Source organism: Humulus lupulus, chromosome 2, assembly GCF_963169125.1.
Source record: "Humulus lupulus chromosome 2, drHumLupu1.1, whole genome shotgun sequence".
Lineage (NCBI taxonomy): Eukaryota > Viridiplantae > Streptophyta > Magnoliopsida > Rosales > Cannabaceae > Humulus > Humulus lupulus.
In genome coordinates, this window is record NC_084794.1 from 5,670,037 (window position 1) to 5,686,217 (window position 16,181).

General features: G+C 32.1%; 2 protein-coding genes and 1 long non-coding RNA gene across 3 annotated transcripts; 1 reads left to right on the plus strand and 2 right to left on the minus strand.

Annotated features, from left to right (window-relative positions):
• Positions 1–4,056: 4,056 nt before the first annotated feature.
• Positions 4,057–7,804, minus strand: LOC133817042 (uncharacterized). Its single transcript, XR_009885491.1, has 3 exons — positions 7,667–7,804; positions 6,260–6,985; positions 4,057–6,031 (listed from the first exon to the last, which is right to left on the minus strand). It is a non-coding gene; the product is annotated as an uncharacterized LOC133817042 (long non-coding RNA).
• On the plus strand, positions 7,004–11,662 carry LOC133817041 (protein LAZY 1). The gene is made up of 5 exons (XM_062249424.1): positions 7,004–7,871; positions 7,955–8,021; positions 8,599–9,401; positions 9,955–10,240; positions 11,373–11,662. Exons 1-5 carry the CDS (start codon positions 7,866–7,868, stop codon positions 11,396–11,398), a joined length of 1,188 nt encoding a protein of 395 aa, XP_062105408.1. The 5' UTR covers positions 7,004–7,865; the 3' UTR covers positions 11,399–11,662.
• A 519-nt stretch (positions 11,663–12,181) lies between these two features.
• On the minus strand, positions 12,182–15,687 carry LOC133817043 (ABC transporter I family member 11, chloroplastic). The gene is made up of 10 exons (XM_062249426.1): positions 15,541–15,687; positions 15,400–15,460; positions 15,109–15,188; positions 14,672–14,723; positions 14,462–14,595; positions 13,691–13,805; positions 13,472–13,558; positions 13,293–13,341; positions 12,845–12,929; positions 12,182–12,489 (listed from the first exon to the last, which is right to left on the minus strand). Exons 1-10 carry the CDS (start codon positions 15,633–15,635, stop codon positions 12,411–12,413), a joined length of 837 nt encoding a protein of 278 aa, XP_062105410.1. The 5' UTR covers positions 15,636–15,687; the 3' UTR covers positions 12,182–12,410.
• Positions 15,688–16,181: the final 494 nt, after the last annotated feature.

Here is a 16,181-nt window from a genome sequence, read left to right on the forward strand (position 1 = left end):
TAGTGTCGCCACCTCGACCACCATGGAAACACTCCAGCCAAAATCTCTTCATTTTTTTTAAGTTTTAATGATGAAAAATATAATTCAAAACTTAAACCCAAGAAAAAAAATATCTTAAGACACTATTTTTATAGGTTTCAAGCACTTATGTACAAAATTTTTAGATTTTATTTGTATTTTTTTTATTGTGAAAAAAAATTAATGTAATGTTGGAGGTGACTGTGACAGCGACATTGAGATGTGGTGTTATTTCATTGTGGAGAGGTCATGGGGGTGGTTGTGGTGGGCAATGACGTCGCTTTTAAGAGAAATAGGTCGTAGAGAGAGTTTGAGACTTAATAATGAAAGGGGCAATTCTGTCCATTTTTTATAAAGTGGCATAATTTAGGAATGAATTTAAATTTTGACATATATTTTAATTAGGCTACACTATGATTCATATAGTGTAAAATTTCCCTTTTACTACATTTTAGAAAAATGAGATTTTTTTAAATATTTTTTTGTGTGTAGAATTAGAATTTTTTTTTAAATGTAAACCACATTTTCAGCTACCTGAGAACAGAGACGTAAAGCAAGATACTTTGAAAAAAGTGAAAAAGTTTAGAAAAAAAGAAAATGAAATCTTATCCAAATTTGTACGTCAGTGCATGTGTTCCATAAAATTTATAAGATATCTTTATGCAAACAACAAACTAATTTCTAACTAAAAATATTTTGAATTAATAAGAATGAATTTATGTTCATCAGTTATCTACTCATAAATATAAATTTTTGATAATAATGTTTAAGTAATAAATATTTTATTTATATTATAATGTAACATAATACAGATGTAATTTTTAGATAATTAATACTACTTGAAAATAACTTTCTTAATATAATTTTTAAAAATATACAATTTCGTGGGGTTTATTTTTATTTATAGTTGATTGGAACTAAAATATTCTTATGTATATAGAATGAGAGAGAAAAAATGAACCTAACTTTAGTTTTTCTGCTATATAAAAAATGAACAATGGGACACATTTTGTCTTAAATAAATAGTTTTTCTGCTAATAATTAATTTTTTATATTCTTGATTTTGTTTTAAAGAATTTATACAATTTGATTTGAGTAGAATTTATTGTCATTATTATTATTATTTGTATTTGTATTTGTCGTACCTAACTTTATTTATTCATTATACCAAACCAACTCAGAAGACATATTTATAGTAAAGGACAGGTACGTGGGGAAAAGAGGCCAAGACAGATTTATTTGATGGGATATTTGCGGAGTAAAGTAATTATATTATTGTGTTTGTAGTATTTAAGTACCTAAAATATTTTTCGCGAAGTATTTTTTGTCTATGTTTTGGTGCAGTTTAATATAACTGTTTGTTTTATCGTTAAGTCCGCTTACATGTGTGAAATTTGCTTATAAGTTTGGTACTTTTACCGCAAACATCTCTTAAATTATGTATTTTCGTTGCAAACATTATTTAAATTTGGTACTTTTCCTGCAAATATCCTTTTAAGTTGGTACTTTTGCCTAAGTTTTATAGACGAACTTAATGGTAAAAATTAACGGTTGTACCAAAATACACCAAAATATGGATAAAAGGTATTTTCGCCGTCAAAAAAATAATTTAAGTATTTAAGTGCTACAAACGTAATAACTTGATTAGTTTCGCCGCAAATAACTCTTATTTGTTTGACAAATGTGACCATTAGAAAAGAAAACGAGGGTTAGAAATTAATGTGAGAAATATGTTTTTTTTTCTTTATAGTTATTAAAAAATAAATAAAAATATTGATAGAAAAAGTCTATGGTATTGGTGGTAGAGTATGAAAATATGTAGAATATAAACAATAATAATGTTCTTCTGACCCTTGATGAAAAGTCAGGATCATACTACATTTTCTTATTTTACCACATACATGATTGAATAATAATATAGTATTGGGAGCTTCATCGATGCACCTTCCTCCTATTTTCACTATTTGAATAATTTTGGGTACAATTTTTTTGGTGACCGTGCAATAGTTATTCAGAGCATCCTGCAAATTTTCGAGAAATTTAGAATAATTTACAATATAAAAAATAATGTTCAAATAATTTATTGCACGTGTGACTATTTTTTTATGCATGTAAAAAGTAGTATATTTGAACATTGTTTTCAATACAATAAGATGTTGTTTGGTAACATTTAAAAAAAATAGTTTTTTTTATTTATTTAATTAAATATTTGACAATTAATCATAAAATTATGTTTGGTAACTCTATTTTTATTTTTTAATTTATAAAATTTTAATTAAAATTCATTAAATTTTGAAAATAGAATTTTTTTCAATTTCAAAATTTTTTTATAAACCGTTTTCAAATATTCGTTTCTTTTTTTTTTCTTCTCTTCTTCAAATCAACACATCATTTTTGTATTGTTAAACAAAAAATAAAAATAATAGTTATCAAACACATTTATTATTTTTTGTTTTTAAAAACAAAAAACAAAAATAGTTACCAAACATATTTTTATTTTTAAAAAATAAAAATGAAAATAATATTTCAATTTTTGTGTTTAAAAAATTAAAAAACAAAATTTTTACCAAACACAACCTAAATTATTCAGAATTCTTGAAAATTTGCAACTATGAATAACTACAATATACCGTCATAAAAATATTGCGCTAAAATTATCTAAGTATCGAAAACAATAGATGATGCACCAGTATACCCCTTTTTGGGGGTGCACCATGTAGTTTTTTATTGATAAATATTTCAATATAATTTTAATTTTCCAGGCAAAATAATTGAAGTAATGGCCAACTTTTTTAATACTTTCAATTTTTCATTCTCATTTTATATCTCCCTAAGCAACCAAGCTATCAGTCATTCCTACCTAATCTTCTCTCCTACAATATTAGTAACCCATTATAATTTTAAAGTAACAATACAAGTGACATTTAATCACAAATAATCACTTCTAAGAACTTCAATTTTAGAATTACTCTTAAAATAATCTTAGAAACTCTTAATCAATTAGTATATTTCTCACGAGCTAAAGATAACGAGGGAGGAAAATTAACTGTGAACTCAAAATTAGAATCTGTATTTTTCAATAAGCTCTATTAAATTGGTAATTCAGACCTTGGAATCTGTGAAAGTAGAAAGAAAATAACAAAAAATTTGGTATAATAAAAAAAGAGTCAAGTCAATCTACGTTTTTGCATCGAAAAAATATCGTTTTGACAAAAAAAAAAAAAAAAAATTTCATGATTACATCACAAGAGTATCGAAACCCCATCAATTTTGCATTGAAACACCATTAAAAAAACATCTAAATTGCATCAAAACGATGCATTATTTTCGATGCAAAATCGCTTTACTAATTAGTGACTAGGGTAACTTTTAAATTGGTCATTCAGACCATATGTTGGAATACCAACTTTCATTATTTGCCAAAAATGCCATATTTAAAAGATATTTTGAAATATATCAATTTTTGCAATCATAAACTACCAAAAGAAAAGCCATAATTCAAATCTTTATTTAATTTGTCGCAATTTTTTACCGGATATAAATTTTCCTATCAATTATTAATTAAGAAATTAGCACTTCATCTTACAGTCAGGGCTGATTTTTTTTTTTTTTTTGGACTAAAATGGAATTCGATATGTTGTTGTCTTTTGCTAATGGTATCTATATATTGGCTATCGTTTAGTTTATAATTTACATACTTAACTTATATTGTACTTCAATGTTACATGTAACAATGATTGATTCAGAAAAATATCACACATCTCAGAGGACTTGAAATCTACCACCACCATGGCACCAACTACTTTTTTTTGTTACAGTCGAGTGCTCTGGTCAACATCCTGTTTCAACCTCTTAGTCAAACTCCGTCTCTTAAAACACATACCGGATTTTTTTTTTCAAATTTTTTATTATGACGATGTTCGTTGTAGTTACAACGTCCTTCCTGCAAATTTTATTACAAATTATTTACAGTACCGAAACACAGAGTTCCTGATATTTCTTAATATTCCAGATTACTACGTATGTTCGAAAAAATACAAACATGTTTTCGACAACTACTCAGAATTTTTCAAATATTTGCGGAAATGATGTTGTAACTATAACGAACATAGCCGTAAAAAAAATTGAAATAAAAATACTCCAACATGTGTTGAGATTAACTAAGAAGTTGAAATAAGAGACTAGTGTTATCACTCCTCTTTAATCATAATAATTTTAAATCTTCTTTACTTGAGATTTTTGTAAACAATCCAATCCAACAAAGGCCATTTGGTTGGCTATTTTGGGAACTCACTACTCAGACACTGACTTTTTTTTTCATGTTTGGACGATTACTTGTACGAATATGTATTATGTATTTGAAGCATCGAATTTCTTTGCATAGAGTTAATAAAATCATCCAAGTAACTCAGGACAGAGTGGAATATGGTTAACAGAGTTGAATATATTGTCTCTATGGTTTGGGATTTGATGGGTGACTTATTGGTGCTGGCTTTTTTCCTTTTCTTTTTCATTTTCATTTTCTTTATTTTTTTTTTTAAAATCACTTGCAAATAACAAGCAGAGGCTTCTTGCCACCATAATAAAACATAAAGATAGTTGATAAGAAAAACTTATACCCTTTGACTTTTCCATCTTGGTAGCGTTTCGAGTAACTCAACCCGGAGTTCCCCATGAAGAAACAGGGGCTGCAGTAGTTGCTGAACTTACCAGTCTTGATCGCTCGCTCCCACATCGAACCCGTTGTTGGAGAAGAAGATCGATATATTTCCTATGTTGGTAACTCGTAAACATAAAAAATTATTGTCAGTAATCCAATAGCTCTTTGAAAAATTGGTAACTCATCCATATTAACTTTGTAACCACATATCCCTATGTTTAGAATTAATATTTGAGACTCACAATGTGAAGAGTAAAAAAAATACAACTAGTGGGAGCCTAATCAAAAATATTGTAGGATTAGGTGCCTAGTATAGAAATCAAAATCATAGGCCACAACTTGTTCTAGAATAGAAATCAAAATCATAGGCCACAACTTGATCTAGCATAGGCACTAAAATCATAGACAATTTATTAATCAGAATCTAGCCCATTTGTTTTTAGTATTAAAATCAAAGTACAATAACTTATTTATTTATATTAAAAAAGGAAAGATAATGTCTAATAATAATAGAATTATGATATTTAATGCTAAAACAAGGGGTGATCAAATCAATAATATTATAATATACAGTGAATATGATATGATAAGAAGTGGGACTGTAATGTTTGAATTGGATACGCAATCTAATAAGTGTGCGTGAGTAAGTATGTGTCCTTCATATGTGCACACAAAATATGCACCAAAACATTACACACAGGACCGGCCCTGGGCATAGGCGGACTAGGCCTATGCCTAGGGCCCACCCCTACCCAGGGCCCAAAAATATCATGTAAACTTAAGAAGTGTGTTCAAAGAAAAGAAAAAAAAAATTTACATAAAAAAATTACATATACAAAAGGGCCCATTTTTTTCAAATTTATTAAAACCGTCTTAGGCCCACTTTTTTTCAGGGCCGGTCCTGCACATACTAATCAGATTTATTTAAAATGGGACTCCTCGTATTAAAAATATGATTCCGTGTAATATTTTGGTTTATATTTTGTGTGGACATACCATCATTCATATAAATATATATATTTATATTTATATTAATGACAATGGTAGTAACCCAACAGTCCAAGATCCATGTGGAATTCACATGGTCACCATCTGATATAGGAAAAAATGGCTGAGCCTGAGTGTGACAATCAGACAAACACAGCCTAAGTTATCCATAAAAACAACTCCACGTACGTGTGTTGTTCAGTTTGTACAAACGGGGTAGTAGTACTCTCCAAAAAGAGGTGGCTCACTTGTTTTCTAGTTGCTTGTTTTGTAGCTAAGAATGACGATGCCTCAACACCTCTCAATCAACTCCAATTGGTCTTAACTTTGACAGATTAGGAAGGCAGGTCTCCCAACCAAACTTGGCTGAAAAAATTATTAGAGGTGGGACAGCTTCATCACTCTTACTCAACTTATTTCCACAGGAAGGAGATTAAAGATGTCTATTTGTTTTTTCCTACCTGTCCTATCCTATGTACTAGTGTGTTTAAAAACGGAAAAAAAGTGCCGATATAGGTGTAGTCAAATCATCTTCATGATTTATCTACATAGTACATGGACAAAAATGTAGTGTAGGACTAGGCAGAGACGTACCATATTCTCTTCCTGAGACTGACACGTTCACCATCTGTGCAGGGCTGCCTCAGTCATTTTCCAGAAGGAGGCAGAAGGCATCAAACTACTTGTAAGGAAAAGGGTCTTTTTGGAATTAGAAAAGATGGCTTTAAGTGGCTTTTGTCTCAAAGCTAATGACTTCTTCATCGAACCCACCAGCTCAGTTTAACTTCCAAAGATGCCTTGTGTGGTACTGTTCATATAAGCTGCCTAGCAGCCCTGTCTTGGTGTCTCATGCACCCAGAAGATACTTTGACATGAGGCATGAGCAATCACAGGAGTCTGCCATGCAACATTTTATGACTATAGCACAAGAGCACAACTAGAGTTAGTAAACTACATAACAAAGAGGATAAAGTATGATGATTATGCTAAGGCAAAACCATGACCAATTATTGAAAGGTTGAAATGCAAACGGAAGAAATGGATACATCTAGTCTTGTCTCCTGCATGTAAAAACTGAACCAATTATATTTCTAAGAAATGGCTTAAGAGATCAAATCTATAAATGCAGCACTGACAAGTAAACATCAGTCTAAATCAAAATTTGCAGCATGAGACACCGTACTCTACACAAAAGAAATTACGGTCATATAATTAGAGACATTTGGTGACAGTATTCCAAATTCAAATCAGAGCATTATGGAGTTTTAACTACAGTTTTAATTTACCATGGTATTGTAGACAAACAGACGGCATTCGCTCCTACAAAATAGCAATCAAATCTTGGTCATATAAGCTTGCTACAAGATCTTAATATGTCACTGCAAATCTTATGTGCCACAAAAGGTTTAACAAAAAGCACATAGACAAAAGCTAAATTGGCAAAAAAAAAAAAAGAAAGTGGGAGTATATGATAAAACTGTTTAATTATTGGACTCTTAACACTTGAAACACTAGTGCAGAGATATTTCAGTGAAGCCAATCAAAGTGGGGTTGGTGGAATAAATAAACATACACCTATTCCTGTATTGACTTACTGGAAGCATGCCCAACAAAACTTCAGAAACTACATGAACCCTATTAGGGACCTTATTGTATATTTCTTTTAATAAATTAATCATCTAGTGAACCAACAATAAGAACCAAATGTCCTTAGATGTCCTTTGATACTCCTAATGTCCCTTAGAAATTTAGGTGTGTATTTGCTTATTGATGCACTAGTGTATCAGTTGTGAGACTAAATGCAATCTACACGTATAACATCAATCATTAGCAATGAGTACGTATTCACTACAAATTTATAACATACTTGTACCACCTACTCCCAGCACAGACGTATATGCTTGATATACACAAGAACAACAACTAACAGGTCTTTAAACCACTCTCAAGTTTGCTCCCATGATTTGATATTGAAAAGAACAGCCAACCACAATCTTGTACCTTTCTAAATGTTTTTCTCTTCTTAAAACATACGAGATCCTTCCAGCAACCAGTGGAAGAATTCTCATTATTTTAAGAATTCTCATATCTCCTTTTTATACTGCTATATCTCTCAGCACATCTAAAACTACCTCTAGTTTGTGACTTTGTGCCTCCTTCATCCAAGAATCTGATAACCGAGCCTCCAAGAGAGATCAAAATGAAGGTGAGTTCAACCTCTTATCAAATTTGGGATACAGATAAAATGTTTCCAACCCTGTAATCTATATTTGCATTCCATTTTAACAGGTGCTAGACTGGGTGCACCAAACATTTCGGCACAATAGCATCAAGCCTTTCAAGGAATTGCACATCGGTATTCATGCTTCTACTATCCACCCTTTTAAATAATCCTGAAGAGATATTGCATGCATCAGTTAACAAAAAATTTCTTAGATTATAAAGTATACAGCAACCTTATTAGCAGTGTTAACTCTGCAGCTAATCCCTTATATGATATATTTTTTAATCACATATTCAGCAGGTTCTGTTAAGATAATTTATCACTAATTACGCCCACCTAGTGAAAAGTAGAGAATCATGTGCTCACGAAACCAATAAAAGAAAAGGTGGCGTCACACAATGAGGGTATACTAGTTTGTATTAAAAAAAATATCTAAGCTACATCATCAAAACTCTACAGACAAAGTAGAACTACCAGTAGCTTTCCTAGAAATAAGTGTTGGGGCCACCACATACAACAAATAATAGAGTCTTCAACATCACGAACCAATGGTGCAACCAATGCATTAGTCAAAACTTATTTGTAGATTAGAAACAACCCCCTCCTTTACCGCCAAAAATATTTATATATATTTGCTTATAGAAATTAAAAATACTTTAGCTGAAAATAATCTTATCTCATGTCTTATTCTTTCTGCAATTAATCACAGGGAACCCTTGCATTCGCCTTTCCACACAGACTTCGCTTGATGACCAAGACTCCTACACAAAGCAAAATTTTGGCTCCAAAGATGGATTCACTTCCTTAAAACGGCCTAAACAGGAGGAAGAAAGCTATTTTTCTCATTATAAAGGCCCAACAGAAGAAGAAACATCTAGCACAATCTCTGAACTCTTTCATGGATTTCTCAGCATAGGAACCCTTGGTTCCGAAGCAAACATCAATGAGCCAGAGACTCCAACATTTGCTACACCTTTGGAGAACATAGCTGAAGGAAAACTGAAAGTGACAGAGAATGACTTGAAGCTCATAAATTATGAGCTAGAAAAGTTAGTAGAAGCTGAAAGTAAAGAAGAAGTGTTTGATGAATCATCAGCTAGAATTAGCAGTGTTAGCACCATCACACTTGGTGGAAAGCAAACTGACGGTGTTGAAGATGAAGATTATTGGAAGACAGTGGTATGCCCACTCCAAGGATATCTATTTGGCTCTTCAATTGAACTACCAGAAACAAGAGCAGAATTAAAGAATGAAAAGGCATCATTGGCGGAGCTATTTCATAGAACAAAGATAACTGAGAATTGCACTGAGAAATGTGTGAGAGAGGAATTACCAGATAAGCATAAACACAAGTCTGCCACGCATTTCATGAAGAAGATGATCAAGAAGCTTCATCTTTCTTCAAAAAGCTCTCTCCATTCTGCTTGTGGTGACTTACCAGATTCTGTTTCAGCAAAGAAGGAACTTGGCAATGCAACTGATTCAGTTTCAAGCAAAAAGAAACTCCACAAGGTTGGCCTCACTAACTAGATCTCTCATACCACATAAACAGCATATCAAATGGCTCTTCACAAAAAGGCCACCAAAAGAACAGCTACAACAACTTAATCTTGATGCTATAATTTAAAAGTAAATGTATGTCCCTCTGTCTAGCCACAGTACCATCCATCTAGAGTGATAGAAAGAGAGATAAATACAAGAACAGGATGGTTTTTACATTTGATTGTAAGGATCTTCATTTTTGACACCTAGGATTCCAATATTGATTTATAGTTGTTTGTACCATGAAGAACACCAGTACTATATATTATTTTTTTCAGAGAAAATATCATATGAAATGGTTGGATCCCAAACTACAATTTAGGTCATATTACCATGCCATGTTCTTTGATAATCTTGATATTCAACTAGAATGCTTAAACTAACCAAATCAGTCTGTAAATTTTAGGGTATATCTTCCTTTCATAATATAGGCTTATGAACTAAATTTTCCTTGACACAAAGTACTGATAATATCTTTTTAATCCCAATTCGAATTTTCAGTTTGTTAGCATGTGACATGCAGGTTATGCATATGTTCCACAGGAAAATCCATCCTGAAAGCTCTGTGGATGCAAGAGAATTCATCAGATCCAAGAAATGTACTGCCAAGATCACTCCCAATGAAGGTGGCTATACTAATGGCAATCTGGTACACAAGGGTGGAGACAACAGAAGATGTTGTCAGGGGCTCCCATCAATTAGGGAAACCCAATCCAGAAGGAACAAACTGAACTCAGCCCAACAAAGCAGTCTGAGTTGCAACAACCTTAGGGGAAAAGGGGAGCATTGGATCAACATAGATGAAGACTGTAAGTAACAATCTATGCTTTTTCATGACAAGAGGCATGTTAAATTACTATAAATTCTGAACATAAGAATGGGTACATAATTAATAGTTAACGAATATCATATATTGCTATTCAAAGATTTTATTTCTTAAAGCCCTTGGAAATTAAAAATTTCTATGAACCAAAATAATTGGTTCATATGAAATTGAATATTAACAATACCCAAAAGATATATTATCTATGAAATCTTCTTTATTTTTCTTTTTCTCAAGCTCTTTCTTCTTACTTTTCCAATCAAATGATCCTAACTTTTAGCCCTATTCCAAGTTTATATCAAGATTAACAGCATCAACAATTTCTATTAGTATTTTTTTTAATATGTAATGTACCTTCATGGATCATTTGTGTGCTTTAAGTAAAACTATAAAAATCTTGCAACATGGCATTCAAATAGTCAACAAACCCTCAACACAATCTTACAGATTTATCGACTATGGGTAAGCCAAATATTTTATTTTAGATCTTTGATTGTTATACATTTTCTCTCAACATCTAAAAATCACATGCTCAGAGTTTATAATGCTCTTCCAACAATATATACTCGTAGAAATATATAAATATAGGGAAAAGCTAAGGTATGACCACTTTTTTGGACGCACCAGTGTGGTTATTTCTTGTTTTCGGCACGTGGATAAGTTATAACCTTATTTTTTTATATGACAATGTATATTGTAGTTATTAAGAACCTCTACTACGTTCTTGAAAAATTCTGAACAATTTACTATGTCGAAAAGAGGGTTCAAACAGTCTGTTGCATGTGTGCCTATTTCTTTTTCTAGGCATGTGAAGAGGCTTTTTTGAACTCTGTTTTTGGCACAGTAAATTATTCAGAATTTTCCAAAAACGTGTGGGAGGTTCTAAATAATTACAATGGTCATATAAAAAAGATTGGGGTTAAAACTTATCCATGTGCTGAAAACAGAAAATGGCCGCACCAGAGCATCCAAAAAAGTGGTCATAAGCCGCTCCCATATTTATATGTATATATACACATTATACATATAATAAAGAAAAAAACTCCAGAACATATACCCATACAATGAAATCGCTTAGGAGTTATAATTCTAACCCATCTCTCTTGTTGGCATTGCAGATTTGGTGTTGGAGCTCCAACAATAGAAGCTTTAAGAAAGTGGTGCTCAGCCATCATCCTTAATAGTTACAGCTTGTCAATGTAGTGTTTAATCTTGTTGTGTTCTTATGTGCATGGAATTTTAGTGATGATGGATTAAACTGAATCTTAAACAATGTCACCTTGTATTCCTAGTGTGATGGTGAAATAAATCTTAAACACAACGTATTAATCTTGTATTCCCAGTGTGATGGTGAGTTGTGACTAAGTTTAAGTTTTCTAGTCAATAAAGATGATCTTGGTTGTCTGCATTTTTTTATTTGAATTCCTTAAATTAAACCTGTGTTAGAGGGAATTTTCCATTGGGAAAGAAAAAAGAGTAATGCTATACACACTCTCAATTTGCACTCTTTAATCACACGCTATGATGTGTATTTAATCTGAACTATGCAATTAAAGATGATGTGGTCCTCACTTAAGAATATTAATGGTTGAGATTTTATTTTTTTTGAAATTATTCATGGTTGAGATTAAATTCACATTATAGTGTGTAATTAGAGTATGCGAATTAGGAGTGCATCAATCATTACTCGAGAATAAATAATAAAAATAAAAACTGCTAATTATTACATCCCAGATTTTATCTAAGAAAGTTTGTCCTATTGCCTATGTTGTTACTTAAGCACCTTGCAGCTTTTATTGATCACACAAGTTTTAATAATTCAAGCATTTCTAGAAAAGGAGAAACAAAAACTATTTCTAGCACATTCTCAAAAAATAATAAATTGGTTATTAGGTATAGCTGCATTTAGAAATATTAACACATTCAGTTCTTGAGGCTACACTTCATTAACATAATATTGATGTCAAACACAATGGTTCTTTTTATGCACTACACAATTTCAATAGTGATTCAAGTACATAGCTGTAAGCCTCCAATACCAATATTGCAAGTTACATTATATGAGAAATCATCATGACAAATATATATTAAGAGCTAGTAGCATCTGGATCAAACCTCACAGCAAAGTGGGTTCATGAAGAAGGAGGGTCTTGATATTAAATAGGTAGCTGCTCTTCCCTTAGAATACCACCCATTTCCATCACCCACGATCGATCGACTAGACCAGCTAACTCTCTGAAAATCACAGCAGAAGTTTTGTAAGTAGAACTGTGGAAAACCAGGCACAACATGAGAAGGAGATCATTATAGTTGGATGTAGCCTCTTATACCAATTGATTAAGAAGGTAAACTTAAGCCAATTTCAATCTAGAGATTTTTTTCATCATACCACGAAGCATTTGAAATAATGAAAAGGATATGCAAGTTACACTGCAACTAATTCATTATGGTGATAACTGAAAATTAATTTGTTCATTTTGTTTAATGACTCTTGTCAATTGACAACAAGCTTGAAAAAAAGATTATCTGTGAGTAATGGTAAATGATAAAAAAAATTATAAAAAAAAAGATAGAGATTGTAAGTGCAGACTTGAGGTCATGGCTGACAACAAGTATAGTTAATTCTTTCTTCAGATGCTTTAAAAGTTTGACAACATCTGCACGCGCTTTCCAATCTGATAAATAAAACAGCACTGAGAGTTTAGAAACAAGAAATCGATTTGGACAGGGAAAGAAAAAACAAAAAAGATACAAAAGAAATAAAAATAAAAAAACAGTATAAGTAGCAAACTTCTACTTTACCATTCTTACATCAAAATTGTTCCCATATGTCAGTAAACTATAAATAAGAATAACAATGATTACTATTGAACATGATTTCCAGACAAAAAAGAGAGAGCCTTTCCAAACCAAGTACAGGAGGGATCCCAAATGTCAAATAGAAGATAGCATTATTAAATAGAAGACAACTCACATTAAGAATGCAATTGGGGAAAAAAAAAGGTGAAATAAAGGCACATAAAAAAGTATCTTCATACCTAGACCAGCGAGAGGTTCATCCAATATCAATAAATCTGGTATTTGCACCTGAAAATAATTTAGAAAATACACTAGTCAATCTTATTAAACACGTGATCAAGTAAGTGTCTTTGAGAGTGTTGTATGTTTGACCGTTTGAGTACATGCCAACATAGAAAGTTTGCATTATGGTCCTTACTAATTGAATTGCCAAGGCGAGACGACGTTTGTAACCACCACTAAGGGACTGAGGATCTTTATCCAATGAGATCCCGTTTAAACCAACCTATAGTCACAAATTGAAAATTGAAACGGAGTTCACACTTGAAACCACATATGATATTTTAACCATAACCATTTTATATTTAGGAAAATGTGCAATAAAATTTCTGTTTGTTATACTTGTTGGAACATATACCCAATTAATTGCTTGTTGAAGTCGCAAAGCAAGATGCTCCTTCACTTGAGGATCAGCTTTTTTTCTTGGCCATCCAAACGTAACTTCATCAAATACATTATCTGCCACGAAATACCTAGATCAGTAGATTGAAACAACAATGTTAGTATGAGTTATAGGCACAATAAATAAGAACAGAATTTTGTAATTTAAGCACACAATTTAAAAAGATTAAGTAACAACTAATCATGTAAATTAAACCTTAAGAACATAACTGAGTACCAAAAAAAGAAATAGTTCTGACTGAGTTTTAAATATTAACACTAAATAATGGACTTTTTGTTGGGGTCAACCACCTCAACTAGTCAAATATCTCAGCATTGCACTTGAGTTAGTGCCTTCACCCAGCTAATTGATTTCTGTTTTTTTTTATTAACAAAACAAAAAGGTAACCTCTTGTTATCTGACTCAGCCTCTAATTTTATAAATGGATTCTCAAAACTATTGTACTAGATCAAAAACACATGGAATTTTATAATTACATAGAAGTCAGAACTAGCAAGAATTTCATTGAATCTTGGTTTAGTTAGGTCATGTGAACAATGAAAAAGCATTGGCTTGGATCTAAAAAGTGGTTTTTCTGAAATCAAAATGCCCATACTACTTTAACATTACAGAACTCAGACACTACAAGTGCAAAAACATGTAGCAATTCCAATATTCATATCCTGATACAACAACCTAGAAGAACAAAGATTGCCTAACCAATACTGAAAAATTCATATCTAATACCTCTCAGGAAACTGAAAGACAATGCCAACTCTCTCTGAAGGTAAAGGTTCCGGAGGCTGACTAGGAAGGCCGTCATTTCCATATTTTTGGATGCAAATGGAACCTGAAGTCGGTTTACTTAGCCCTGCAAGAAGCTGGAAGAAATAAAAAAGAATCAGAAACACACAGAAAAGGAACTAAAAACAATTGGATCAATGAACAATATTAGACCTGCAAGAGAGTAGTTTTCCCGCTACCACTCCTTCCAAAGATTAAGCCAAAACTGCAAACATTAAACAAGAACAAATAATTTATGCATGCAAAGCTTGCTGTACAGATCACATAAATGATCAATTTCACTTTCATAGCTTCCTTCTACAACCTACATTTTATTTGAGTTTCTTTCCACAAAAGATGCAACTACTAACATCATCTAGTTTAAACCTCAAAATTTATATACATATACAATTTATTTTATTTTGAAAAGAATAAGAAGAAAGAACTGAAACAGTTAAGCAATTAACTATCACATTGATCAGGTTGCCCTGAAAAACATGAAAAATTATTGATTTTTTGAACCTTTACCTGAAAAGAGAAGCAATTCTGTTTCAATCCGTATGCATAAGAGCCAACACTTAACAAAAATCAGCAGAGAGCGCAGTGTGTACCTTTTCTCCGGTAGGGAAAAGTTAACTTCATTTAGAAGGCTGTGTTGGGTCCCTGGGGGCTGATAACTGACACCCTTAACCTTAAACCAAGATTACAAACGCAGACTTGGGTCAAATATAATTTTATCCTAACAAAACTATATTACAGTCCTATACCAATGAACACATTCAAAACTGAAAGAAACAAGTGAGCTTACGAGACAAAATATACTATGTAAATAATTGGAATGGTTCCCACCATGAATGTAATTCAATATATGTATAAATGATATTAAAAGAGAGAAAACTCACTTCGAAGCAAGAGTAGCAGTCGCATTTGATTGTGGAAGACTGAGATTTTCTGAAACTTAAACTGTAGAAAAGAAGGAAGAAATGGTTCATAACTTAATTGCTGAAAGTAAAAATCTTGATGGATCATTATATGATGATTGCCTTGAGATTGTTCTGGGTGCCAACGGGGTTGATGGGTCGCGCTCTTTCCAACCTTTAAAGAATTTGAAACCAGAAACGCTGCTAGTGCTCACCATGCTCAATTCGGTCCTTCTCAACTCCAGGATTTTTGTCTCACTGACTATGATCAATCACTACACACACCCTGACACCTTGTAATTGTCGTGGGCCTCAGACACTTTCAGCCCATATAATTCAAAATGGTAAGCCCAATGAGCTTATGCCAAAATTGGAAGCCCAGGAACGACCATATCCAAAAACTGTAAGCCCAATAGTAAAATAATTAGCATGGACAGGCAAGCACCCGATTCATAATATGATTCGACCGATGCTGTCATGATCGGATGGAATTGAGTCTTTTGCTGAAATTCTGCGTTGTCTGTGAGAATATTCAGCTATTAATAACAACATATCTAACTCTATTAATTAATAATTGGATGAAGTTTCATGATTCTTATCGTGATATTATGAGCTAATTTTTTAACGAGTATTCGATCCACACTAATTTAAAGAGTGAGTCAAGTCACACGAAATCTAAAACAAAATTAAGTGAGCTGAAAAAATGAGCCACTTGTAATCAAGTGATTCAAGATTGGTGAGCGAAAAATCACCACCATCTTAAA

Coding starts and splice junctions, on each gene's coding strand:
- LOC133817041 (XM_062249424.1), top strand. Junction 9,402..9,954: donor GCAAAAAGAAACTCCACAAG/GTTGGCCTCACT, acceptor TGTGACATGCAG/GTTATGCATATGTTCCACAG. Junction 10,241..11,372: donor GATCAACATAGATGAAGACT/GTAAGTAACAAT, acceptor TTGGCATTGCAG/ATTTGGTGTTGGAGCTCCAA.
- LOC133817043 (XM_062249426.1), bottom strand. CDS start 15,635: ATGGTGAGCACTAGCAGCGTTTCTGGTTTCAAATTCTTTAAAGGTTGG. Junction 13,559..13,690: donor TTCAACAAGCAATTAATTGG/GTATATGTTCCA, acceptor TTGTGACTATAG/GTTGGTTTAAACGGGATCTC. Junction 12,490..12,844: donor GTTGTCAGCCATGACCTCAA/GTCTGCACTTAC, acceptor TGTGATTTTCAG/AGAGTTAGCTGGTCTAGTCG.